The sequence below is a fragment of the Mirounga leonina genome, unplaced genomic scaffold, assembly GCF_011800145.1.
Source record: "Mirounga leonina isolate KUSES-001 unplaced genomic scaffold, KU_Mleo_1.0 Mir_200, whole genome shotgun sequence".
NCBI classification, from domain to species: Eukaryota; Metazoa; Chordata; class Mammalia; order Carnivora; family Phocidae; genus Mirounga; species Mirounga leonina.
In genome coordinates, this window is record NW_023270503.1 from 10,715,291 (window position 1) to 10,742,947 (window position 27,657).

Consider the following 27,657-nt stretch of genomic DNA (forward strand, 5'->3'; position numbering starts at 1 on the left):
ACCTTTTGACCACCTCCACCCATTTCGCTCACCTTCAGTGTGATTTTTTTTGACCCATAAATTATTTAGAAATGGAGTCATTAATTTCAAGACACTTGGGTATATATTAAGATCACTTGGACATATTTTAATATCTTTGTCATTGATTTTTTAGTTTAATCCATTGTATTCAGAGGATATACTATGATTTCAAATCTTTGAAGTTTGTTCATACTTTATGGACTAGCATATAGTCATATTTTTTCTTAATCAGTTTCTGTTGTATTTATTTATATTTATTTTTAAGTAAGCTCAATGTCCAACATGGGGCTTGAATTCACAACCCTGAGATCAAGAGTCACATGCTCTACCAACTGAGCCAGCCAGGTGCCCCTAGGATATGGTCAGTTTTGATAAAGCTTTATAGCACTTGTAAAGGATGTGCATTTTGCAGTTTTTGGTTATAGAGTTCTATATATTGAGTTTTTCAATTGTTGTTCCTCAGTATCTCTGACATTTTCCCCCCCTACTTGTTTTGTCGGTTGGTAAAACCAGAATAAAATATCTTGTTTCTAGAATCTTGTAAATCATTAAGAAAAAGATATTTTAATGTCTTCTTTTTAATGGAACCGTAGTTGATATACAATATTACATTAGTTTCAGATGTGCAACATCGTGATTCAATGTTTATATACATTATGAAATGATCACCACCATAAGTCTAGTTACCATCTATCATCATACAAAGTAATTACAGATTATTGACTATATACCCTATGCATCCCTGTGATTTATTTATTTGTAACTGTAATTTTGTACCTCTTAATCTCCTTGCACTTATTTTGCCCTTCCCCCCTTTCTCCTCCTCCTTGGCCACCACCAGTTTGTTTTCTGCATTTATGAGTTTGTTTCTGTTTTGTTTGTTCTGTTTCTTAGATTCCACATATAAGTGAAATCATAAGGTATTTGTCTTTCTCTCTCTGTTTGACTTATTTCACTTACCATAATACCTTCTAGGTCCATCCATGTCATTGCAATTGGCAAGATGTCATTCTTTTTTATGGCTGAGTAATATTCTATTGTCTGTGTATACCACATCTTCTTTATCCATTCATCTCTCGATGGATACTTAGTTGTTTCCTTATCTTATTGTAAATAACCCTGCAGTGAACATAAGAGTACATATATCTTTTCAAATTGTGTTTTTGTTTTCTTTGGGGAAATACCCAGAGGTGGAATTGCTGAGTGGTATGGTAGTTCTATTTTTAATTTTTAAAAAATTTTTAAAATCTATTTTTAATTTTTTGAGGAACCTTCATACTGTTTTCCATTTCCCATTCCTCCCAACAGTGCACAAGGGCTCCCTTTTCTCTGTATCCTTCTCAATGCTTGCTATTTCTTGTTTTTTAATGAAAACCATTCTAGGCGTGCCTGGGTGGCTCAGTCAGTTAAGAGTCTGCCTTCAGCTCAGGTCATGATCCCAGGGTCCTGGGATCCAGTCCCGCATCAGACTTTCTGCTCAGTGGAGAGCCTGCTTCTCCCTTTGCCTGCAGCTCCCTCTGCTTGTGCTCTCTCTCTCTTTCTGTTAAATAAATAAATAAAATCTTTAAAAAAAAAAAAAAGCCATCCTAACAGGTGTGAGGTGATAATCTCATTGTTTTGAGATTTGCATTTCCCTGATGACTAGTGATGTTGAGCTTCTTTTCATGTGTCTCTTGGGCATCTGGATGTCTTCTTTGGAAAAATGTCTACTCACATCCTCTTTCCATTTTTTAATTGGCTCGTTTGGGGTTTTTTGGTGTTGAGTTGTACGAGTTCTTTATATATTTTAGCTATAACCCCTTGTCAGATATATCATTTGCAAATATCTTCTTCCATTCAGTAGGTTGCCTTTTCATCTTGTTGATGGTTTCCTTGATATTTCAGTGTTTTATAAAGACATTTCAACCCAATAGAAATATGGGGAAAAGACTTGAACTTTACAAAAGATATCCAAATGGCAAGTAAGTTTATTAACGGTGTTCAGTATCATTGGTCATCAGGGGTTTGTGAATTAAAATTCCAATGAATTAAGTACCACCCCAATCAAAAAGGTTAATATTAAAAGACTAACAGTATTAAGTGTTAGCAAGGATGTGGGCCTACATTGCTGGTGGGAATGTAACTTGGCACAACCACTTTAGAAAACTTTTTGGGGGTTCCTGGGTTAAGCATCTGCCTTCGGCTTGGGTAATGATCCTGGAGTCCTGGGATCGAGTCCCACATCGGGCCTCCATGCTCAGCAGGGGAGTCTGTTTCTCCCTCTGCCCCCCACCCTGCCCTCGTGTTCTCTCTCTCACTCTCAAATAAATAAATAAATAAAATCTTTTAAAAAAATAGAAAACTATTTGGTAGTATCTTTTAAAGTTAAACATACACATATTCTATCAACAAGCAAGTCCACTCCTAGGTATTCACCCAAAAGAAATGAATGCATTTGTCCACCAAAAACCAAGTACAAGGATGAATATGGTCAAGATTCATAAACAACTCAAATGTCCATCAATAGTAGAATAGATAAATTATGGAATAGTCACACAATGGAATACTACACAGCAATGAAAATGAACAAGCTACTGCTATGTCACAAGGATGAATTTTATAGACAATGTATTGATGAAGTACATTCAGACTGACACTATATATATGAAGTTCAAGAACAGGCAAAACTGATTTGTAGTGATGAGTTCAGAATAGTGTTTACACTGGGGAGGATGTTGACTGGAAAGGAGTGCAAGGGAGCCCTCTGAGACTCTGGAAATATTCTGTATCTTAATGGAGTGGTTGGTTATGTAGGTATATATATGTAAAATTAACTGAGTGTATACTTAAGATTTTTGCTCTTTACTGTATGAAGTTATATCTCAAAAAGTAAAGAAAACAGGCAGGACTTCCAGTTATAGCTGAGTAAGGATCAATAAATCCTTAACCCAAAAAGCAACTATAAGGCTTGACAAAACCACTTCAGCACCCTTGAGATCAACCAAAAGACATACAACAATCTGAGAAAAGGTGGTTTGAAAACACTGCTGAAATTCAGTAAGAGCAGGAGGTGGCCTAGGCCTGTTCCTATTCCCTTCCCTCTGGTTGGTTGGTGTAGAGATTTTGCCAGTGGGGGACTACCAGTTTTGATGCTGAGGTTGAGGGGAGCTTACTCACTTTGGGTGGTGGATGATGCCCATGACCACTGCTGTTGTCAGTGGAAATGATTATCTTGGTATTGGCTGTGTCCAGTGGGCCAGTGGCTCTACTAGACTGAGGTGTGTTGGAGCAAGCATATTGCTGGCTGAGGTTGTGTGCATGCACAGAGTAGACATAATAAGGCCCAGTAGGAAGTAAAAGCCAGAGCAGACTTGAAAATGTCCTGGACTTTGAATGTGCTACCCTGCCCCACACACAGATACATGAACAGAGTACAGAAGCCTTAATGGCTTCAGGTGTTTAAACATAACCCCTGCCTAATCACTGGGAGACAGCTAAGCTAAACCTTAGAAGGCAGGTTTCAACGTAAAAACAAGCAATATAAAGAAAATAAGCTGAGACATCCGTGATGGCACACTTAGGGGTAGACAGATTTCACAGATTTAGCCCAGGCAAGTTATTAAGCCAAGGAAGGAAGGGATGTAGAGAGGAGATAATAGTAACAAAACAACCTTCATAGGTAAAAGAAAGCAGAATCTAGGCTTGTTACAATACATTATTTAATATGTTGAGTCTTCAGCAAAATCGTGAGACATGAAAAGAAATACGAAAATGTGACCCGTATTTAGGACGAAAAGAAGTCAATAGAAACTGTCTAGAGGTGTCCCTAGATGCTGGATTTAGCAGACAAAATCTTCAAAGCAGCTATCGTAAATGCATTCAAAGAACCAAAGGAAAACATGTTTAAAGAATTTTTTTAAAGTATGACAACAGCGAATCAATAAATAAAATTCTCAATAAGGAAAGAGAAATTACAAAGGGCAAATGTCATCAAAGAGGTTTTACAGATAGCAAATAAGAACATGAAAAGATGTTTGACATCGTTAGCTATTAGGAAAGTGCAAATTAAAACAAGATAAACAAACACACCTATCAGGTTTCCTAAAATAGAAACTAGTTGATGACACCAAATGTTTGCAAGAATATGGAGAAATGGGATCACCTGTACATAGTTGGTGGGAATGTAAAATGATACAACTGCTATGGAAAATTATTTGGAAAAAAGTTTTTTTAAGTTTTTTTTTTTTTTTTTTTAATAATCTCTACACCCAGCATGGGGCTTGAATTTACAGTCCTGAGATCAAGTCACATGCTCTACCGCTGACTGAGCCAGCCAGGTGCCCCTGGAAATTTCTTAATAAAACTAGCTAGATATTTACCATATGATCCTGCAATTCCACTCTTAATTACATACCTATGAGAAATGAAAGCATATGTCCACATAAGGATTTGTGCCTGAATATCCACAGCAACATTATTCATAATAGCCACAAAGTGGAAGAAATCCAATATCCATCAACTGATGAATGGATAAACAAAATATGGTGTAGCCATACAATGGAAAATTGTCCGTAAAAAGAAATTAAGTACGAATACTTGCTACAACACTGAAAGCATTATGCTAAGTGAAAGAAGCCAGTCACTAAAGACCATGTATTATATGATTCTATTTATGTGAAATAACCAGAATCTATACGGACAGAAAGTAGATTAGTCGTAGCCTAGAACAGGGAGGGGTTGGGGGAAATAGGGAGTGACTGCTACTGGCTATGAGGTTTCTTTTTAGGGTAATGAAAATGTTCTAAAATTGTGATGATGGTTCATAATTGTGAATATATTAAAAACCATTGAATTATATACTTTAAATGGCTGAAATATATGCTCTGTGAATTATATCTCAATAAAGTTGTTACAAAATTTGAAAATGAGTTTAGCAAGGTCACAGGCTATATGATCCATATACAAAAATCAATTATATTTGTATATACTAGCTAGCAATAAACAAGCAAAAAACGAAATGAAGATAATTTCATTCACAATGGCATCAAAAAGAAAATACTTAGGAATATATTTAACAAAAGAAGTATAAGAATTGAGTATTAAAAATTATAAAACATTGCTGAGAGAAACTAAAAACCTAAATAAATGGAGAGACAGTCCATGTTCAGGGATTGGGAAACTCAGTATTGTCAAGATGGCAGTTTTCCCTAAATTGATCTGTAAACTCACAGTCCGTATCAAAATCCCAGCAGGCTTTTTTTTTTTTTTCTTTCTAGAGTTTGACAAGCTGATCGTAAAATTTACATGAGAGCCCAAAGGGCCTAGAATAGACGAAACAGTTTTCAAAAAGGAAAGCAAAGTTAGAGGACTTACACTACCTGATTTCAAAACTTGCTGTAAAGCCATAGTTTTCAAGGCACTGTGGCATTGCTGCAAGGACAGGCATATAGATCAGAAGAACAGAATTTAGAGTCCACAACTAACCCTTTTGTATTGGGTGAGTTGATTTGCAAAAGAGGACTATCCTTGATCCAAGGTTTCTCTGCCTGGAAAAGCCCAGCGTAAAACAGTCTCTCGCAGTGTGGGCTGCAGTATAACTCAGACTGCATTGCAATCACGCCAGCTCACGCATAACTGTCTGCTGGATAAACCGCCACGTCATCCTCGGTGCTTGGCATGTTACAATGCTGGGATCACTGTGGGCTTCTGGTTGGATGTTGTGCCAGGTATGTGTCTGCTTTGGACACTCTCTATTCATGGTAGACGAAAACGGGGATGCTTTGAATTGGGAGGAATGAATGTGGCTTTTTTATTTCTCGTGTTCTAATATTACAGAGGATTGTGAGCAGCATCCATAAAAGATGAGAAATTCAAGCTTTGTTTTTGGATCTGGGTGTGCTGTGTTAGTGTTTGGTTGCTTTAGAAAGATCCCTCTGGTGAAAGGAAGCACAAACTCGATTATTCAGTGTACCTTTTTAGTATATTTTTCTGATAAAATCGAGTGCAGAGTAGCCTGCTTTACTCTATACACCGGGCTTTATTTGGTTTTTGGATGTTGACCTTATTATATAACAAAGGCAGAGCATGATTCTCTTGGGAACTGCCTACATCTGGAGACGCTTAGATGTGTAAAATCGAACTGCTTCTACATCTGTGGTCACTGTAATTGTTCTGAACAAAGACCTCAGCGCTCTATTTTTTGAGACACATTATTCTGAAGAGTCATAAAGATAGGAGGGCTCCTCTGCATCAGCTTGGTTCTTCAAAGGAAAAAAAAGTAAACTTGACTAACTTTATCAGACCTTGGCATAGTGTGTAAGGAATGATGCGAAGTGGTGCAGACCAGAAGACAACCCAGGACGTACATTTTCGATTATGGCTGATGGTCATGTTGAGTGGCCTGATTGAATCTTTTCAGGTCGGGTCATCCGAATGTCCCAAGGATCAGGGTTTGTCTGCCTTAATCATCTCTTTTCTATTTGATCATTTATCTTCTATCTCTGCTCCAAGTTATTTGTATACTTCTGTTTTGGAGGGTTTTTCTGGAAGATTAATAGGTTCTTAGCATAGTTGGCATCAGATGATTAACTATTCCTATCCTGCATTTTGGTGGGAAAGAATTTTTCTGTGGTGCATGAATCAGGTTACCACATTATTCTGGTGAATTATATTCTTCCCGAGAACTTATCATAGCAAGTTGTTGTTCTGTAGATTCTAGCTGTTGGAGTCTCTCCCATTACAAGGGAGCAATATCATTAACAACAGTTTTATTAGAAGCTAAAGTAGGACTTTAACATTCAGCCACTGTTTATTTTATTTAAGGGATCTATCTGGCAGATTTGCTTTTATACCAATATACGTGTCCCAGTAGCCTTTCTAGATAGAGTTTTTTCCTACCCTACTTAATCTGGGTTAGACCTCTGTGTCTAAAGTATTTGTCTGGGCCCCTTTTCTTTTCAAGGATTTTGTCCACATCTTCTCTATGTCCCATTTGTCCCAGCTCCGTTCTTACTCTCAAGTTTGCATGAAGAAAATCTCAGATCTTGTAACTTTAAAAAAGGTTTTTGCATGCATGTATCACTACTTTGGCCTGAAAATTAGAATTGTGGCTCCGACTTTATTCAAAGTTCCTTAGTAGTGGCATGTCCTGTCCTTTCTACTTGCTTTCTTTACCTCCTGACCTGCTTTCCCCGTTCTTGCAAGCTGATAATCCGTATTATTTGTTTTGATTGGATCTCAGAAATTGCCTACTTAGACTGTGTGCTGTCCTCCCTCTGGATTTCATGACCCCATTATTTTCTTGACTTAGTCGTCCTTGTAAACGTTCTTTTTGCCTGGGGCCCTCCCTGTCATGTGCTCTTGGCAGCCAGGAGAGACTGTGGAGCTTTTCTCTGGTGACTGTCAGAAGAAAGTGACCGTTGTTGAAACATGTTTGCTGTGGCTAATGCAGAGCTAAGATCTATCTTCTAGTTATACAAGGTTTTATATTCCTCCCCCTCTCCTCTTAGTCCCCTTGGGAAATCAATTCTGTGTGTGAACCAAGTTGAGGGAGAAAATTTAAAAAGGAGGAAAGGTGGGGAAATACGGAAATTGGGGACAAAGTAGACAAAAAGGCTGTAGTTTGAGTCCATCAGGAATACTCCAGTCTGACTGAAGCAGGGCCAAGAAGTAGGCAGAAGGCACTGTATCTCTTGTCCTCTTGGGTTTTAAGCACCTGCAACAGGAGGACGGACTGCAGCTTGTGTTTACAAGGCTGAAACCCGAAGAAAAAATCTTCCATTCCTTTGCCATCTTGATATGGAGGGTTCTGCAGAGGAAATTAAGGAGATGAGATATTACATGCTTCAAAGGTAAGTTTTAGGGTGCCATATTTGGGCAATATATACCTTTAAAAACCAGTAAGTCATTGACAGCTAAGCCCTGGATCTTAGGGGAAATTTGATTTTTTTGTATCTATAAGAAACCTTTTTATTTTAAAGGAAAGGAATAAAAACTCCCATATTTGCTCCTGGATTTCAAAGCCTTTCTTTTACATTCAGAATTTGAATCAAAGCTACCCACGCACGTGTGTGATATTGTAGCCACGCTGAAAACAAGCACCCCTACGAGGACCTTGCTGTGCTGTTCTCTCGTTAAGGGATCTCAGTCTGTGCCTGATTTGCTCACCGGCTTGGGCTGGTTTTTCAAGAGTGATGTCTCTTCACCTACTGCAAAGGGAGCTATCAATTCTGTGTAGTTTTTGTGTAGTATATGAGCATCCCGTGGAGGATAGTTTTGAGAAAACTTCTTAAAAATATGTCTCTGGACACATTGATGGAAGAGAAATCCATTGATTGGAGAATCTGCAAGACCATGAGGTTCTTGATCTGTGCAGGGTATTAATGTCTAAGAGCTGCCTATTCCAGGATTTCTCTAGAGGCTGGCAAGAGTTCTGAATGAGTTGTCATTTCTGTCTTGCTGGTCTAACAGGGTGGGGAACGTCCGAACCTTAGGACCCACTTTTCCTTTTTTACCCGACGTTTTCCTGCCAGAACACCGTGGGTTGTTAATTGCCTTGAGTTGGAAAACGGTTTGCATTTACAACTGTAAATTTATTCATCCTTTTAATTTATGTAAGGTTTTTGTACACAATTCTCAATTCTTTAAGAGATGACAACAAATTTTGGTTTTCTACTGTCATGTGAGAACATTAGGCCCCAGCAACGTGTCATTGTGTGAGGAAATAAAGTGCTGCAGTAAAAAAGAAAAATGTGTCTCTGGGGCCGGGAAAGGTACCTGCTGCCATTGCCTTACAATGTGACGGTGGGCAGCTGGACTGGAGTTGTGGAGGGTGCCAAGCTCTCCGCCCGCCACCCCCCCATGGGGGTCTTTCTTCTTCCTGTCCCTAGAACTTGGGGCTGAGGAGGAAGTGAATCAGGCCTTCTTGGCCGTCTTCAAGCCACTTGCAGGTCTGTGCATGTCCATCAGAGGATTAACATCAAAGACCTGAATGATGGGCTTGATAGCAGTCAGTAAGGGCTCCTCCGTTATCTTTTTTTATTTGCTTGTTTTTGCAGTCTAGAGTTCTTATTCTAAAAAATATTGCCTGAAAATTAAACTGGACCTTGGTGGAAACAGAAAATAAGCAATAAACACTGAGTTGACAAAATTTATCTTTAGAACAGTTATCCTTTCCTTTTCCTTTTCATTTGACCTCTTCCACCCTTTAGGGGGAAAACCAAGCGGAACTTCCACTGGGTGTCAAATAAATAAAAAGCATTAAAGCTATATATATATAACATATATATAATAAAAATGATTTTTATGTATATAAAAGCATTTTTATATAACACTGTTTTATTGTTTTTTATTGTTTTTTATTTTTTAAATTTGTTTAATTTTTTTAAAGATTTTATTTATTTGACAGAGAGATAGCGAGAGCAGGAACACAAGCAGGGGGAGTGGGAGAGGGAGAAGGCAGGCCTCCCGTGGAGCAGGGAGCCCGATGTGGGACTCGATCCCAGGACGCTGGGATCATGACCTGAGCTGAAGGCAGATGCTTAATGACTGAGCCACCCAAGTGCCCCTTTACTGTTTTTTTTTTTTATTTATTTTTATTTTATTTTTTTAAAGATTTTATTTATTTATTTGACAGAGAGATAGAGAGAGAGCACAGATAGTCAGAATGGCAGGCAGAGGGAGAGGGAGAAGCAGGCTCTCCACCATGCAGTGAGCCCGATGTGGGACTTGATCCCAGGACCCTGGGACCATGACCTGAGCCGAAGGCAGACGCTTAACCGACTGAGCCACTCAGGCGCCCCCCCTTTACTGTTTTTTATATATAAAACAATCATATATACACACATGTATAAACAAAACATACATATAAATCACACACACCAAGTTTTGTTTTTCTGTGGGTAAATACAACAGGTGATCTGTCCACTGTTTTCACAGAGGCATCCCTCCTGGAGCAGCCAGTCCTCTGATTTGAACTGTCACCTAGGGAATTTCTTCTCTTCTTTATTAGCTCCTCTGTTTCTTACGTCCCTTCTTTTCCTTTTTCTTGGCTTACTCCATCCTTTTGGATGACAACATTCTCTAATAGCTTCCTGAGAAAAGATAGGTGAGTGGTAAAGATTTTGAGATCTATTCTCTCTTTATACCTGATCCTCTTGTTTTCAGCATGGTGCCTTACTTCAGAATATGCCTATGTGAAGGATCCCTTCATTAAAAGTAAGATTTTTTTTTTAAAAGATTTTATTTATTGGGGCACACCCCGGACCATGCTCTCTCTCTCTGTCAAAGAAATAAATAAATAATTTATTTATTTAAGATCTCATTTATTTATTTGACAGAGAGAGAGAGAGACAGCTAGAGAGGGAACACAAGCAGGGGGAGTGGGAGAGGGAGAACCAGGCTCCCAGCCGAGCAGGGAGCCTGACGCAGGCTTCCATTGCAGGACCCCGGGATCATGACCCGAGCCAAAGGCAGATGCTCAATGACTGAGCCACCCAGGTGCCCCAAATAAATAATTTTTTTAAAGATTTTATTTATTTATTTGAGAGAAAGAGGGAGATGACATGAGCGGGGGGAAGGGGGGGCGGCAGAGGCAGAGGGAGAAGCAAGCTCCCTGATGATCAGGGAGCCCGATGTGAGGCTATCCCAGGACCGTGAGGTCATGACCTGAGCCAAAGGCAGACACTTAACAACTGAGCTACCCAGGCGCCCCAGTAAGACAGGTTTTTGTTTTTCTCCCTGCTTTGATGATAAATGATCCTCAGAGCACTCTAAACTATTGATTAAATCTTATGACCAATCCCTTCTCCACTTTAATTTCATCAATGCTTTGCTTCCTTTCTTGTCTTAAACTCAGGTAGCTCCTTACTGATTCTTTTCTTTTTTTAAGATTTACTTTCTATTTTATTTTTTAAAGATTTGTTTGTTTATTTTAGAGGGGTGGGCAGAGGGAGAGAGGGAATCTCAAGCTGACTCCTTGCTGAGCACAGAGCCTGATGTAGGGCTTAAGCTCAGGACCTGAGCCCAAATCAAGAGTCGGACACTTAATTGACTAAGCCACTCAGGCGCCCCTATTTTTTATTTGAGAGAGAGAGCAGGAGTGAGGGGGTGGGGGATGAGCAGAGGGAGAGAGAGAATCTGAAGCAAATTCCCCACTGAGTGCAGAACCCAACACGGGGGCTCCATCTTATGACCCTGAGATCATGACCTGAGCTAAAATCAAGAGTCAGTTGCTTAACCAACTGAGCCACCCAGGTGCCCCAGCTCCTTAATGATTCTAAGTTATAACTTACCTGTCCCTTCAGTCCTTCCTTAAATAACTGACAGCTGATCTCTGAGGAGTGTGTGTGTGTGTGTGTGTGTGTGTGTTTAAATTTAGGTGTATAGAATTATGTAACATCCTTCCTGGCACACTCATTGGTCCATTTGTGGCCTACTATTATTTATTTATTTGGTTAGTTATTGCAGTCTTTAAAACAATAATGTGAAAAGAATTTGAAAACCCATCACCTAAAACAAAGGTTGATCCCTGGCCATCACCTCATCCAACCATATGGTCTCTCCTCCTCAGCGCTTCTCCCTGCATTCTTCCACCCAGATAATCATTTTCCTTAATCACATGTTCATCATATTCTTTTATCTTCCTGTTTATGTAGTTTTACTGTAACTCTATGTATCTTCCAAAAATGTGTATAATTTTAGTTGTTTTAACTTTATGATATGTTTTAAATTTATAATCTGTAGTCTTTTTTTTTTTTTTTAAAGAATTTATTTATTATTTGACAGAGAGAGACACAGCAAGAGAGGGAACACAAGCAGGGGGAGTGGGAGAGGGAGAAGCAGTCTTCCCGCCAAGCAGGGAGCCCGATACGGGGCTCGATCCCAGGACCCTGGGATCATGACCTGAGCCGAAGGCAGACGCTTAACGACTGAGCCACCCAGGCACCCCTGTAGTCTTCTTTATATAATATTTTTGGAGTTCTTGTATATTAATCTGGATACTTGACTGAAGTCTCCTATTTCTAATAATTTGCAGAGTCTTTTGTGTTTTCTCTGTAAACGATTATATCACTCACAAATAATGACAATTTAACTTCCTTGTTTGCAATCCTAATGCCTCTAATTTATTATTTTTTTCATTTTATTGCACTTGCTGGGAAATCTAACACACAGTGTTACATTTATGGATTTCTAAATTTTTTTAAAAATTTTATTTATTATTATTTTGAAAGATTTTATTTATTATTTGACACAGAGAGAGAGAGATTGAGAGAGCACAAGCAGGGGGAACTGCAGGCAGAGGGAGAGGGAAAAGCAGGCTCCCCGCTGAGCAGGGAGCCTGATGCGGGGCTTAATCCCAGGACCCTGAGATCATGACCCAAGCCGAATGAAGGCCAGTTAAGCCACCCCGATGCCCCTTTATGTACTTTTTAAAAAGATTTTTATTTATTTATTTGAGAGAGAGAGCATGAGCGGGAGGGAGGGGGGTAAGGGGAGAGGAAGAAACAAGCTCCCCGCTGAGCAGGGAGCCTGATGTGGGGCTTGATCCCAGGACCCTGGGATCATTACCTGAGCTGAAGGCAGATGCTTAACTGACTGAGCCACCCAGGTGCCCCCATTTATGGATTTTCTAAAATTAAACAATACTTGCATACCTGGGACAAACTCAACTTGGTCGTGGAGTAATGTTTTTTTACTAATATTTTACCCATCCTTGCACCAGTACCCTACTATTTAGAATATTATATTTAGGAATTTTGCATTTGTAGTCACGAAAAAAATGCACCTGGACTTTTCCTGTTATGTGACATACTTGTCTGGTTTTGGTATCAGTGTTACTCTAGCTGAGGAGTTTTACTTTTTTTTTTTTCAAGATTTTATTTATTTATTTGAGAGAGAGAGAATGAGAGACAGAGAGCACGAGAGGGAAGAGGGTCAGAGGGAGAAGCAGACTCCCTGCCGAGCAGGGAGCCCGATGCAGGACTCGATTCCGGGACTCCAGGATCATGACCTGAGCCGAAGGCAGTCGCTTAACCAACTGAGCCACCCAGGCGCCTGAGGAGTTTCACTTCTTATTGTCTGGAAGTTTGGTAGACTACTGCCCTTAAAAGTTTGAAAAAACTTATCTTTTAAAACCATCTGGATCTGGTTTTTTTGTGTGTGTGGGAAGATTTTAATCATACCCTTTTATTTTGAAAATAATTTTTTTAAAAAGATTTTTAAAAAATATTTTATTTATTTGACAGAGAGAGAGAGAGTGAGAGCCGGAACACAAGCAAGGGGAGTGGGGGAGGGAGAAGCAAGCTTCCTGCTGAGCAGGGAGCCCCATGTGGGGCTCGATCCCAGGACCCTGGGATCATGACCTGAGCCGAAGGCAGATGCTTAATGACTGAGCCACCCAGGCGCCCCTAAAAAATTTTTAAATTTTATTTGTCAGAGAGAGAGAGAGAGTGAGCACAAACAGGGGGAGCAGGAGGCAAAGAGAGAAGCAGGCTCCCCACTGAGCAAGGAGCCCAATGCGGGACTCGATCCCAGGACCCCGGGATCATGACCTGAGCCGAAGGCAGACGCTTAACCGACTGAGCCACTCAGGCTTCCCATAGTTTGAAAAGAAATTACTGCAGCATCAAGGTTAGAGTGCAGGAGAAAGGAAGAAAAGGTGGGAATAAGAAAACAGCTGTCCACTGAACAGTGTATACAAGTGCTTAGTTATAGCTGTTATCTCATTGAACCCCCAAAACACCTTTTCAAAGAGGGTCTGTCAGTCAAGGTCCAGTCAGGGAAAGAGAAACTGCCTTAAGTATTATAAACAGTGGGCATTCAATAGTGAGGACTGGTGACTTGGGTGTTTTCTGAAGTAGCCTCAAATTAATACTTGCAGGGGCGCCTGGGTGGCTCAGTCGTTAAGCATCTGCCTTCGGCCCAGGTCATGATCCCAGGGTCGTGGGATCAAGCCCCGCATCAGGCTGCCTGCTCCACGGGAAGCCAGCTTCTCCCTCTCCCTCTATCTACTGCTCTGCCTACTTGTGCTCTCTCTGTCAAATAAATAAATAAAACTTAAAAAAAAAATTAATACTTGCAGGAAGTAGCTACCACCCCTAAGGCTGGGAGAACAAAAAGGAAGAGGTAGGGTTACCAGAACACAGGAGCTTGAAGGAAGGCCCCTGGGGGCCAGCACTTGCACCTCTGAGAGGAAGCTTTGAGTAGCTGGTGCTTAGAGCAGATGGAAGCCTGGCCGGACAGGTCCTTGATCGATAGGCCCAGGCAGCACAGCCCAGAGGCTGCGTGAGCATGGAAAGGCTGGGACTCTGCCAAGGAGCCATCATCTGCTGCTCCTGGTACCTCTAAGGGATGCAATGAGGCCCTCACCAGGAACGTTGAAAGATTCTAGAGGCCAGAATTAACTCTCTGTTACTGTGGAGCAATGATGCTAAAAGCTGGAAAACAAGAATGAAATCCCTATTCTTACTGTCCCGCCTTCCCATTGGCAGAACTGAACAGTTTTGCAGTCTTAGCTCTGTCATCACAGAGCAGAGTGTAAAAGGATGGGGTTGGAGCCGAGAGACAGTAGGTAAATAACCAGAACACTGTATATTATGTGTATTTTGCAAAGAGAAAACTGAAGCTGAGCAAGGTTAAATTACTTGCTAAGATCATTGGAGCTATTAAGTGGGCAGATCTGGATTAAACTCAAACCTATGCTGTTTCTGCTATGTATTTCATCTATCCTTAACACACCATTGATTGTTAGAGGCACCATTATTGTATGTACCACTGAGGAAAAAAAAAATTCTGCCAGTTAAAGCGCACCATCAGTTGTAAGATACATATCGATTTCAGATATATTTTTTTAAGATTTTATTTATTTGAGAGAGCATGAGCACAAGTGGGGGAGGAGGGGCAAAGGGAGAGGGAGAAGCAGACTCCCTGCTGAGCAGGCAGCCCAACACAAGGCTCGATCTCAGGACCCTGGGATCATAACCTGAGCCGAAGGCAGAGGCTTAACCGACTGAGCTACCCAGGCACTCCCAATTTCAGATATTTTTTTAAAGTTTTTTTTTTTTTTTTAATTTTTTTTAAGGAGGAGTGTCTTCTAATCAATGAAATACGATCTATTATGCTGCCTTGTAAAGTATCTGGTTTTGGAGTTACTGATTTTGAAAAGCATATGGAATACAGAAATAAAATGCTTAGTAGGCAGTTAAAAGTTCAGTTTCATAAGAAAAATGGAGACTGAAAAAAAAAAAAAAGAAAAGAAAAATGGAGGCTGGAGATACAAAGGTGAAAGTCATCTGTGTGCCAGAATCATGATCCAACAACAGCCTTGCTGTTTATTTAGCTTTCCCAGTCTCTTATTATCTCTGTCATCTCAGTTCATCCTGTCTTTTACCTATCTCTTTGTGATGGCATCTTTTCGTAAGCCTTAATATTATCTTATTCAAGAACACTTAATTTTTTTTCTTAAATTTCCACAAGCAAAGACTTTTCTCTTTTCCTCCTCTATTCAAAAAGTATGTGATCTGTCAGCGTGCAGTCTTCACAAGGGTGCAGTTGGAAATGCTGTTGTAAGTATGGTCGTGAAAAGCAGATCTCCAGGGGAGATAGACAGTGTGAAAAAAATCCTATCTATAGACTTTCATGCTTTCTCTATTTTTACAGGTCCAGCATGTCTGGCTTGCATCTAGTAAAGCAAGGTCGAGACCGAAAGAAAATAGACTCTCAGCGAGATTTCACTGTAGCTTCTCCAGCAGAATTTGTTACTCGTTTTGGGGGGAATAAAGTGATTGAGAAGGTAAGTTATAACTTGCTGAATTATTTTTTCAAAATCTCATGAGGTTCAATGCCTAGACTTGTTGTCTAGATTTGCTCAAAACTGATACTTGGATTTTCAGAGACTGCCTCTTTCTGCAGAATTAACCTCTCTACCTCCATAGTCCTGTGAATTTCACCATTTTCTGTGTATATACCACTGATAATTTAGGCAGGGGTAATTAAAAAGATGAAGTGGTGGTCAAAAAGTTCTTTTTTAAAAGCTCTTGCAGTTTTATGGGGTTGGGCTGCCCCACTCAGAGGGTATGAGAAACCGACTAACTCATGGGGTAGTGGTGAAGAGATACGTCACCACATTGGAGCAAGAGCTAAGGGAGTGGAGGGAGTTTCAGAACAGAAGGCCTGAATAGTTTGATGCACTGCAATTTAATGGCTTCCAGCAGATATTTGAGGTGTTTGGAGGGACTACAACGTATGAAGTACCTAAAGAGATTACAAATATTTTGAAATGTTAGGAGTAGTTCTGTGCCCCTTTTATCTAAACCATGTCCGAGCTGAAAGGACGACTTGGCTGAAAGAGCTCGCAGTGATTAAGAGAATAAAGCGTGGGGACCTATACTCCCACTTTAGGAGTATTGCTCCAGTGGTGTCCAATCTGATAATCAGATTGTGTATCTCCTAGCCTCTGTTATCCTGGGGCCATGATTGCAAGATAGGTCAGGAGAGATTTGTTTACAGAGACATTTCAGGATCATTGGTTCTTCCACGCTTTTTCTTGTGACCATTCTTTGTAAGGCAGTCTCTACAGTTCTAAGGCATTTAGGGTTCAGCATTTTGGAGAGAGAGAGTGGTTGGTGGCAGCGTTCTTACGCCTGTTCAGGACTCTGCACCTTGTTTAATACAACAGGGAATAGTGCGTGACATTACACTGTTTAGTCGTCCCCCATTCCTTAATAATACATCATTCCTCTGAAGTTTGTCTTCTGTTTGCCTAGTAACAGGTATGGTAGAATAATTTACCAACTCACAAGATTTGAAAAATTGTGATTTTCCCCTTGAAGAAATGAAGATAGAAAGCAGTAACTTTTAGCTGGCACATATTAAAGTATTTGCCTAGCTAACATTTTAAAATATCCCTTGATTATGTGGGAGCTGGTTCCTAACTGCCTAGACATAGCAACACAAATTCCTAATTGCAAATCTGGCTTTTCAGAGAAAAACAGATCTACAGAAATGTAGATCTGCCTTTTCCTTGATCATTGCCTGCCTTTTGTACTTTTCTCTCCAATTCCCGTCCCCTCACTCTCCCAGGTGCTTATCGCCAACAATGGCATTGCAGCAGTGAAATGCATGCGGTCTATCCGTCGATGGTCTTACGAGATGTTTCGAAATGAACGTGCAATCCGATTTGTTGTTATGGTAACACCTGAAGACCTGAAAGCCAATGCAGGTGAGTGATTAGCATTAAGAAAGCATCACCCTTGGGTGCCTGGGTGGCTCAGTCAGTTAAGCGTCTGCCTTTGGCTTGGGTCATGATCCCAGGGTCCTGGGATCGAGCCCTGCATCGGGCTCCCTGCTCAGCCGGGAGTCTGCTTCTCCCTCTGCCCCTCACCCAACTCTTGTGCTCTCTCTCACTCTCTTTCTCAAATAAATAAAATCTTAAAAAAAAGGAAAGCATCACCCATGAGCATAAAGCATTGGAATAGCAAAGTCTTAAGTAGGAGAATGTTAACTTAGGGGGATTCCCAAACCCAAGGATTTCGCTTTAAAAAAGTGTCAATAATAGGCATATACAAGTGATTGTACTATATTTAACCTCAACACAGTCACCTGTGTTCTAAGTAAAAATAAGTGGACATTTAACCAGTGTTTTTTGGGGTTTCCAGGTCTGCCCTTCTAGTGACAAGTATTTGCTAAGCTATATACTTTAGCATGTGTAAGTGGAAAGATTTTGAAGGAAATGGCTATTTCACTTACAAGCTAAGCTACATTGAATTTTAGAGAATCTTAGGGTTAAGATTATTTTTTACCCTCCTTCTGAGGAACCCAAGTGGGTTTTATCCTGCAAGCTTTTCTGCATATTCTCTCTCCTCAGATGGCCCTCCATCTGAGAGTTGTCGATAAAGACTGTTAGGATAGCTGAGACAATATGGCTAGTCTTTCCTCTCCGTACTTTTTATTGCGAAGGTATAATCTCTAAGGTAGAGTACCCACAGATAACACTAGCTCTTTAAGGAGCTATCTTTTTAAACCTATTTTGGTCTGTGTATGTTCTCTCTCTATTGAGACAATGATGTTAAGACTATTCTTAAGGAGTAGGGATTATTATCTTATTTAGAAACATAAGATACCATTTTATTGGAAAGCATGTTATTATGTAAAATCATTTAGTTTGACCCTTTAACATCTCTGAACCACAATTTTTGTATCTGTAAAAGGAAGATGATAATGTCTAATATACTGGATACTTATAAAGATGAAATTGTCTGTGATAAACATAAAACTACCTTGCATGATTTCTTTTTCCTCATCTATTTCCTACTAATTTATTTATTTACTCAGTGAACACGGAGACCCATAGTTGAATAAAATGTGATCTTGCTCTAGGAAACAAATAATTTCAATACAGTGAGGTAAGTGTTATAATACAAATATGCACAGGGTACTGTGAGAACACAGAGCTGAGGCATCTTACCTCTAACCCCTGCTCTTGATAGCAGGGTTAAGAGAATGCTCTCTAAAAGAAGTTACGCCTAGCCAAGAATGAGCAAGGATTAGTGAAGCAGTCAATATGACATTCCAGGCAGGGCTTTCCAGGTAGAAAAGAACAGTCTATGCAAATGTATGAAGGCATGACACAATGGTTTGCTGGAACCTACAAGTATACTTGTTAAAGTTTAAGATGTGAGCTAATATTTCTCAAGGAGGGCGTTGATTTTTTTTTTTTTTTTTTTAAGATTTTATTTATTTGAGACAGAATGACAGACAGCATGAGAGGGAAGAGGGTCAGAAGGAGAAGCAGACTCTCTGCTGAGCAGGGAGCCCCATGCGGGACTCGATCCTGGGACTCCAGGATCATGACCTGAGCCGGAGGCAGTTGCTTAACCAACTGAGCCACCCAGTGCCTGAGGGCGTTGATTTTTATCCTCAGGAGCATAGACTTTATTTTTTTAGGGGTGTGTGTGTGTGTGTGTGTGTGTGTGTGTGTGTTGGACATTAAAGGATTGGCATTTTAAATGGATTAGTTGTTGTTTTTAACAATTCAAAAGTCGAAGAGTATAATGAATCCCTTCTTATTTACCTATCATCCAGCATCATCTGTTATCAACTCATGGTCAATCTTGTTTCATCTTTACTTTCACCTCCTCCCCACTCCACACATAATTTCTGAAACAAATCCTAGATATATTATTTCATCTGTAAGTATTTCAGTGTGTATCTCTCTTTTTTTTTTTAAAGATTTTATTTATTTATTTGAGAGAGAGAATGAGAGAGAGAGAGCGCATGAGAGGGGGGAGGGTCAGAGGGAGAAGCAGACCCCCCACTGAGCAAGGAGCCTGACATGAGACTCCATCCCGGGACTCCAGGATCATGACCTGAGCCAAAGGCAGTCGCTTAACCAACTGAGCCACCCAGGCGCCCCTCAGTGTGTATCTCTTAAAGGTACTTTTTCTTTTCTTGAAACGTAAGCAGTTAGATGGACAATTCAGATAGCATCTTGGAAGATCCATTTGTGGAAGGCAGTACTACAGAACATGATGAGGCTGAGAAGAGAGAAGAAAGGGATGGTTTAGAGGCTTAGGAGGTAAAATTAGCAAGATTTGGTGATAGAGGGAAGAGTTGATGATTACTGTTAGGTTTCTAATTTGGTTGACGAGGCAGATGCCAGTATCATCAACAAGGGCAAAATAATAACGTAGCCAGAAGAGGAAGGTTCTTTGTGGGGGTAGACAAATGAGATTTGGGTACTTCTGTATAAGCAAATCCTACAAATCCTGTAAAAAGTTGGATATATCCTTCCAGAATTTAGAAATAATGAGAGCTGGAGACTAAGAGTCTACATTATCAGCAAACATATAGTAGTTAACACTACCCCCAAGCTCAAAGAACAGATAGAAAATGAAAAGAAGAGGGCTAAGGGTGAATTTTATAGACGAGTAAAATTTTAGGGATAGACTCAGGAAGATCGGCCCATAAACAGTGCTGAGAAAAGATGACTGGAGACAGAAGAAACAGAAGAGAGGAAAAGAATTTCCATAAGGAAGGGCCAAATGAGTCGGCAATCCAATGAAGTAGGAATAGAACCTGTCCAGTAATTAGGAAATCATGGTAGCGTTTGCAAGAATAGTTTCAGTGGAACAATATGAATGTGCAGATAATAGAGGACGTTAAGGAATGAATGGGAAGTGACATGGAGATAGCCAATATAGACAGATTTTTTTTTTAAAGAATTTTGAATGAGAAGGGAAGAAGAAAAGGTAGTAACTCAAGTGAAATCCAGGGTTAGGGAGGATTTTTATTTTTAAGAGCGAAAGAGACTTGGGAATGTTTGTAGTTCAAGAGGAAGGAACCAAAGAAGGAAAGGAGTGGAAGTGCATAGGGACCTGGAGGAGGTAGAAGGGGATGTGGTCTAGAGCACAAGTGGACAAAAATAAGCATATTCCCTGGTATTTATTCTGAGGAACAAAAAAATCAGTAGTGGGGGGCGCCTGGGTGGCTCAGTCATTAAGCGTCTGCCTTCGGCTTGGGTCGTGATCCCAGGGCCCTGGGATCGAGCCCCGCATCAGGCTCCCTGCTCGGCGGGAAGCCCGCTTCTCCCTCTCCCACTCCCCCTGCTTGTGTTCCCTCTCTCGCTGTGTCTCTCTCTGTCAAATAAATAAAATCTTTAAAAAAAAAATCAGTAATGGGGCAGATGTATTCATACAAAGATATATTTTCATTATAGTGTTACTTAAAATAATGAGAAACTGGGACGCCTGGGTGGCTCAGTCGGTTAAGCATCTGCCTTTGGCTCAGATCATGATCCCAGGGTCCTGGGATCGAGTCCCGCATTGGACTCCCTGCTCAGCGGGGAGCCTGCCTCTCCCTCTGCCTGCCGCTCCCACTGCTTGTGCGTGCTCTCTCTGACAAATAAATAAGATCTTTAAAAAAAAAAAAGAGAAACTGGGGGAGTAACTTAAGTGTCCAACATGAGTGGATTAGTTACATAAAATGTGCACCAATTCTGTGAAGTACCATGCAGACATTAAAAAATAATGTTGTGGAATAACATTTGTTGGTCTAAAATGCAGTCTAATAAATTGCTACATTATTTATCTATTTTTGTGTAACAATATTACCATAAACTTGGTAGCTTAAAGCAAGTCATTAGTTCACAGTTTCTGTAGGTCAGAATGTGGCTTAGCTGGGTCTTCTGCTTCAGGTATCATAAGACTGCAATCAGTTGTCACCTGGATCTGCAGTCTCATCTGAGGCTTGACTTGGGATGGACCTACTTTCAAACTCAGGTGCTTGTTGGCAGCTTTCAGTTTTCTATGGGCTGTTAGACTGAGGGCCTGAATGTTTAGCTGGTTATTGGCAAAAAAAAACTACCCTTGACTCCTTGTCATGTGGGCCATCCCAAAATGACTGCCTGCTACGTCAAAGCCAGCAAGGGAGAGTCTTCTAGTAAGATCGGTTACTTTCTTATGTAATGTTATAGAAGTGACAGCTCCCTGTCCTTGCCATATTCTCTTGGCTAGAAGCAAGTCATAGATCTGCTCACACCCAAGGAGAGGGGGATTCCTTAAGGTATGAAGACCTGGAAACTGGGATCATGGGAACAGATAATGTGTCTGTCCATCACTGTTGTAAAGAAAAAAGTTAGCTATAGGGTGACATAATAATAGGGAATAAATACATTGCATATAGTCAGAAAAACAAAGGTATAATGGCATATACCAACAGCAATACTAGTTGTCTTTCAGGGTGGTATTTTGGGGTGTTTTTATTTCTGTTTCTGCTTTTTCTAACTTTTTTACAAAGAGTTTATACAATTTTACGATTTCTTTAAAAGTTATTTGAAAAGTAGAACTTCAGGAGGATTATAATACTAGTGGTATTGAATTAAGGAATTAGTATTTTGGATGATTTTTCCTTTTTTCTAACTTTTCTATTATGTTAATTATTTTAGTACCTTTCCTGAATATAATTTATGTGCCATAAAAAGTTCACAGTTCTATGAGTTTTAGTAAACTTGTACCACTGTGCAGTCACATAGGAATCCAGTGTAAAACACAAATTACTTTTGTAATTTAAAAGATTATGAAGAAGGCGGCTTATGGAAGAGTTGGTTATACACATGAGGAGAGGACTTTATCCTCTGAGACCTGGAGTGGGGCGGGGGGGAGCAGGCATACTTGACAGGTTAAATGAGGTGGTAATAATCAACCCAGGTGCATATTTTTATGTTATGCTCATTATTGGGAAAGTTGGAGATGTGGATGATTAGTGTAATCTGTGGTAAAGAACCAAGGATTCTCTTTTGTGGGAAGTTTTGTTCATTTGTGAGTATTCTTTAGCATATCTGGTGGTAATTATGGCAACTGTGGGAACCAGGAGACGATGAAGAAGTCCAAGCTGTGTGAATAAGATGTGCTTTCTTCTTCTATTTACCAGGGCTTCCCTTAAGGGTCTGCAATCATGAGAATAGAAAACTGATAGGTGTAGAACTCTGAACCGTTGTTGGTTGTTGACCACAGTACCTTTGTAGACTGTGTTTGTGTGCATGTGCATGTGTGTTGTAGGTCAGCAATTAATGTAACTTTTTTTTTCTGTACCCAGGGCTACAGAACTTCAGAAAAGACTAAACCACAGTAGAAAAGTTAGATGGATTTGACTATATAAAAATTTTTATTTAGCAAATAAAAAAAAGAAAGAAAAGTTAAAGACAAATAGTAATCTGGAAAAACATTTTGCAGCAAAGAGTGTCTACCTATAATAGAGAAAATGACACCCTTTAGTAGAAAACGAACCAAGAACATGAACTAGGTAGTTAATAAAAGAATGAAAAAGGAACAATAAACACATGAGAAGAAATTTGATACTAATGGTAATCAAAGAAATGCAAACCAAAACAGTAGTCGATTGGGATTTTTTAGTTTATAAGACTGGTAAAATTTAAAAGAGTGATAAGGGGCACCTGGGTGGCTCAGTCAGTTAAGCGTCTGCCTTGGGCTCAGGTCGTGATCCCAGGAGCCTGGATCGAGCCCCGCGTCGGGCTCCCTGCTCAGTGGGGAGCCTGCTTCTCCCTCTCCCTCTCCCTCTGCCCGCTCTTGCTCTCTCTTGCTCACTCTCTCAAATAAATAAATAAAATCTTAAAAAAAATAAATGAGTGATAATATCTAATTTAGATTAGAGTACAGATAATTTGTCATCCATGTTGCTGATGAGAGTCTAATGTGATTCAATCTTTGAAAATGTGGAAACCTTATCGCTTCTCGGCCTTTTGGCTAAGATCAAGTGAAAATGTGGAAACCTTTTTTTTTTTTTTAAGATTCTTATTTATTTATTTGACAGAGAGACCCAGCAATAGCAGGAATACAGGCAGGGGGAGTGGGAGAGGGAGAAGCAGGCTTCCCGTGGAGCAGGGAGCCCGATGTGGGGCTCGATCCCAGGACCCCCGGGATCATGACCTGAGCTGAAGGCAGACGCTTAACGACTGAGCCACCCAGGTGCCCCCGGTGGAAACCTTTTGACCTAGTACTTGTACTTCTAGGAATGTATCCTGTGGGTATAATTAGACAGTAGTACAAGGATATTCATCATTGCATTATTTTAATATTTTCCAAATTATTAATGACCCATATGTCCAACAATAAGTTAGTGGTTAAATGAATTATGGACTATTGTGACATTATGGAATAGTAGACATCCATTGAAATATCAAGTATATATTAAATATATCTAAAATGTTAAATATATATATTATCAAGTATACCTTTTTTGTCATGTATGGGAAGATACCCACAATATATTGTTAGACTGGTTAACAGTTTTTGGTTTCTAGTACAACAAAGCATGAACTGATTATCTTTGAGTGGTGGGAGAATGAGTGATTTTAGCTGTTAAAAAATAGCATTACATCCTGATATATTACCTTTTTTTTTTTTTTTGTAATTAACATGCTCTCCCTTTTATTGTCAAAGAGAACAATAAACCTGTCTTTCTTTTGAACAAACTTAAGGCCTTTGTATCTTACTTTGAAATTTTTTTTTAGAAGGACATGAAACCTTTAAAAATTAAGAACAAGGTAGAAGAAGCATTAATAAATATGGTAGAGATGGACCTTGAGCAAGTTACTTGACTGCTCCAAGCCAATTTCCTGTAAACTAGGTGCCAATAATACCTGTCACTTGTAGGCATTTTGAGTATTACATAATATATGTAAACTGCTTAGTATAGTCACTGTGCCCTTAGCTGCTCTTCTACAGTTGCTGCCAGAATAGGAAGAGAGAGACATCGGGGGACCCTGGGCAAAAAAAATGTAGGGAGCAAAAGAAGGTATCTTTTAAAAGTGTCTTTCAAATATGCAGTATCTCCAACATTCCAGATAAACTCTCTTCAAGTACTTGGTAGATGCCTGTAACTGACCTTTCCTGTTCAGCCAGTCTGCAAGCCCTTCAGGATCTCCCCTCCCTTCCCAGTTTGTCCTGGCTCTGCACCAGTAAAAGGGCTTTCTCAGAGTACAGTGCAAGTTGACGATAAAGACTGTCAGGACTAAAACTTTTTATCAGACTAGAATAATTGTACAGGGGCCTCTAAGTGCCATCCTCGATACAGACATCTTAAAGACCTTTCTAAAAGGTTACATAATGAAATGTTTGAGAACTGTTGTTTTAGTATAAGAGCTTCCTAAATATGAGATTAGCACATGTTAGTGCCTGTGACTTCATAAAGTCAGAGCCTCTAACTAAATGGTCCTGGGACTTACCCCATTAACACAGTTTGTCCTGTCGTCACCTGTGATGGTATCTGTCCTTTACAGAGTTTTGCTCTGCTGTTATATTTCTGAAAATAAAGCATGTCTTCTCTATTAATTTGCTTGCATTTTCAGAATACATTAAGATGGCAGATCACTATGTGCCAGTGCCAGGAGGACCAAACAACAACAACTATGCAAATGTGGAATTAATTCTTGATATTGCAAAAAGGATTCCAGTACAAGTAAGAGATGCCAGTGTGTCCTTTCAAACCAGATTTAGCCATTTGACTGTTAGATGCAAGGGGCTATCCAGAGAAGAAGTTTAAATTTTATATAAAGCATCTTTGTTGAAAGTTTGATAAAAGCTTTTTTATACGGGATATAGCAGATTAGGAAAAGAAAGATGGAAAAAAATGAATGAGTCAAAAATAAAGTAAACATAATACAAACAGAAGGTTTGTAACGGTCTTTCAGAGATTATTTATGTTATCCATTTTACCTTCAAACTATTTCAAGTAAGTAAAAGCTCCTGATTCCAATGGAATATTCTTACCTCAGAATATGGTGGTGTAGAAGCAGATTATTTCTTCCCTATTATATTGTGTTAGGAAATTTAGTGTAAATGTCCTTAAGCCCAGAGAGAAAAAAACTAGAGATTTATATGGCAGTATAACCACTAGATATAAATGTGGAGTTGGGTGACCAAAGTAATTGAATCTGTGAAAGAAAACCAATATTTCTAGAAAGGGCTCTATAGAGTCTAGTGGAAAGGCTATGAATTGAGTTTCCTAAAGAGCAGCAAGACTAGCTGGATCTTAATATCAACTTCAACTTGGTTTTGACCTCTTCAGAGGTTTTGCCACAGTGGACTGCTTATTCTTGTTCTGTAAAAAGTTTGCCAAGAATCAAGCACAGAAGCTGAATTAAGCGTTCAGCTCTTGTGGAGTCATTGTACCTCATGGAGTAGGGTCAGTCTTGGTAGAGAGTAATACAGTTGATCATGTATTTTTTTAGTATGAATTTTAAGAACAAATCATTATCTTCCCTTATAGGCAGTGTGGGCTGGCTGGGGTCATGCTTCTGAGAATCCCAAACTCCCAGAACTTCTTTTGAAAAATGGCATCGCCTTCATGGGTAAGGCTTTCTGACATACTCTTCCTGTCTTTCTGGTTCTCCCTGTCAGTTTTGCCTGTATTCCAATCTATATTCTGCTTTTCTTCTGTTTAACATGCACTGGGCTCTTATTCTTCCTCAATTAGCAACTCCCAGAGTAATCCTCTTCATTCCTTTTTCCTTTTTTTCTCTTCCTTATTTCTTTCATCCTACTTATCTTTCTTCATCTTGTCTTTTCTGTCCCCAGGTTCTTTTCCATGAGATAAGGAGAAGGCTCTGATTTCTAAAACACTGGCCTTTTAAAACTTTGCCATTAATTTTAAGAAAATATATGGAGAAAGGACCTCTTTTTATATAGCAGAACTAATTGAGTATTAGGATACCCTAGCACTGTGCCCTTAAATATGAATCAGCACCTTCACATTTAACTATATAGGTTATATTCTTGCAAGTGAGTGCTGTTTCTTCTGACTTTCCTGCTCTCCTATAGCAGAGAGAGAAATCAAGAGTATATGGCTCAAAGTGTTTCTGTCTCTGTCTCAGAGACCTTCCACAATGATGACTATGTTTTGTAAACCCTATTAAAGATAAATCTTCCTTTTGGATTCCCCTAAGACCAAGGAGGGCATATTTCAGACTTGAACCCCAAACTTTGTAGTCCTTAATTTAGGATTTGTTAAAAAGAAAAAAAAAAAGACTTTGATAATCTGGTCAAGTTGGATCATGAACGATGATAAAATCTGTTAGATTTGTTAGGAATTTAATTCAGTATATATACTGAACTCTGTATGCTAAGAGCTTACTACATTTGGTTGAGTCATAACATAGTAATTCCCCTAATCAAGTTCATGATCTCCATGATATGTAATATAGGGAGAGATAAGACAAATACAAAAATAATTATATAGAAGACAAAACTCTGTGTGACAGAAATGAGGCCAAAATGTTACAGTCAGGGTTCTTCTCTTGTTTTTAGGTCCTCCAAGCCAGGCCATGTGGGCTTTGGGGGATAAGATTGCATCTTCCATAGTGGCTCAAACTGCAGGTATCCCAACTCTTCCCTGGAGTGGCAGTGGTAAGAAAATACTTCTTGTTTGTATTTTGAAGTGCAGAAAAGCTCAGTAGGTATTTGGGACTGTGGCCTAGGTGTTAAGTTTATTTAAAATGTATTGGGTGATGGGCATTAAGGAGGGCATGTGATGTGATGAGCACTGGGTGTTATATGCAACTGATAAATTATCGAACACTACATCTGAAACTAATGATGTACTATTTGTTGGCTAATTGAATTTAAATTAAAAAAGGAAAAAAATGTATTCGGATATGTGATAAGAAATAGAATCGAGGTTGATTTATGCTATCTTGTATTTCCTAGCTTAATTAATACACCTGTGATTTTATCATGTCTTAGGAATATAAATTTTGTACCAGGTGCACAGATGCTAAACTGTGATTTAAGTGATCTAGGGACTTAATTTGAACTTGGAGAAACTCTAGGAAAACTCATATGGTTCTGTAGATTGGGATCTGCTCTGGGTAGGCTAGAATCTTTGTCAGAGATGGACTTTGGCGGAATTAGGCCTTTGAACCTGCCTGGCAGGTGACCTGGATCACTAAGAAAAACCTAAAAACCCACTTATTCACATATTTGCCTGCCAGTGTTTTCTTAATGTCAGCCCACTATCTATTGATGATTTGCTTTGCCTGTTCAATACCATTCAACCTCTCCTTTGCCCTTGATGCAGAAAATGAGGGCAATAGTCAATCTTTCTTCCAGGCATACAGAAGAATACAATTTTTCTTAAAATGATTTA

At 39.5% G+C, this 27,657-nt stretch overlaps 1 protein-coding gene across 13 annotated transcripts in view; it reads left to right on the forward strand.

Moving 5' to 3' along the window:
* ACACA (acetyl-CoA carboxylase alpha) overlaps window positions 1-27,657 on the forward strand; it is a 280,433-nt gene that overhangs the window by 73,273 nt on the left and 179,503 nt on the right. For 12 of the 13 annotated variants that reach the window (XM_035026634.1, XM_035026635.1, XM_035026633.1 and 9 more), the window contains 5 exons: window positions 15,658-15,790; window positions 17,080-17,218; window positions 24,863-24,972; window positions 25,783-25,864; window positions 26,820-26,918. In XM_035026634.1, the coding sequence (XP_034882525.1) occupies window positions 15,658-15,790; window positions 17,080-17,218; window positions 24,863-24,972; window positions 25,783-25,864; window positions 26,820-26,918 (563 nt within the window). Of the gene's footprint in view, window positions 1-5,090; window positions 7,851-15,657; window positions 15,791-17,079; window positions 17,219-24,862; window positions 24,973-25,782; window positions 25,865-26,819; window positions 26,919-27,657 lie in introns of those variants that run through there. The other variant, XM_035026643.1, reaches the window with a different exon arrangement.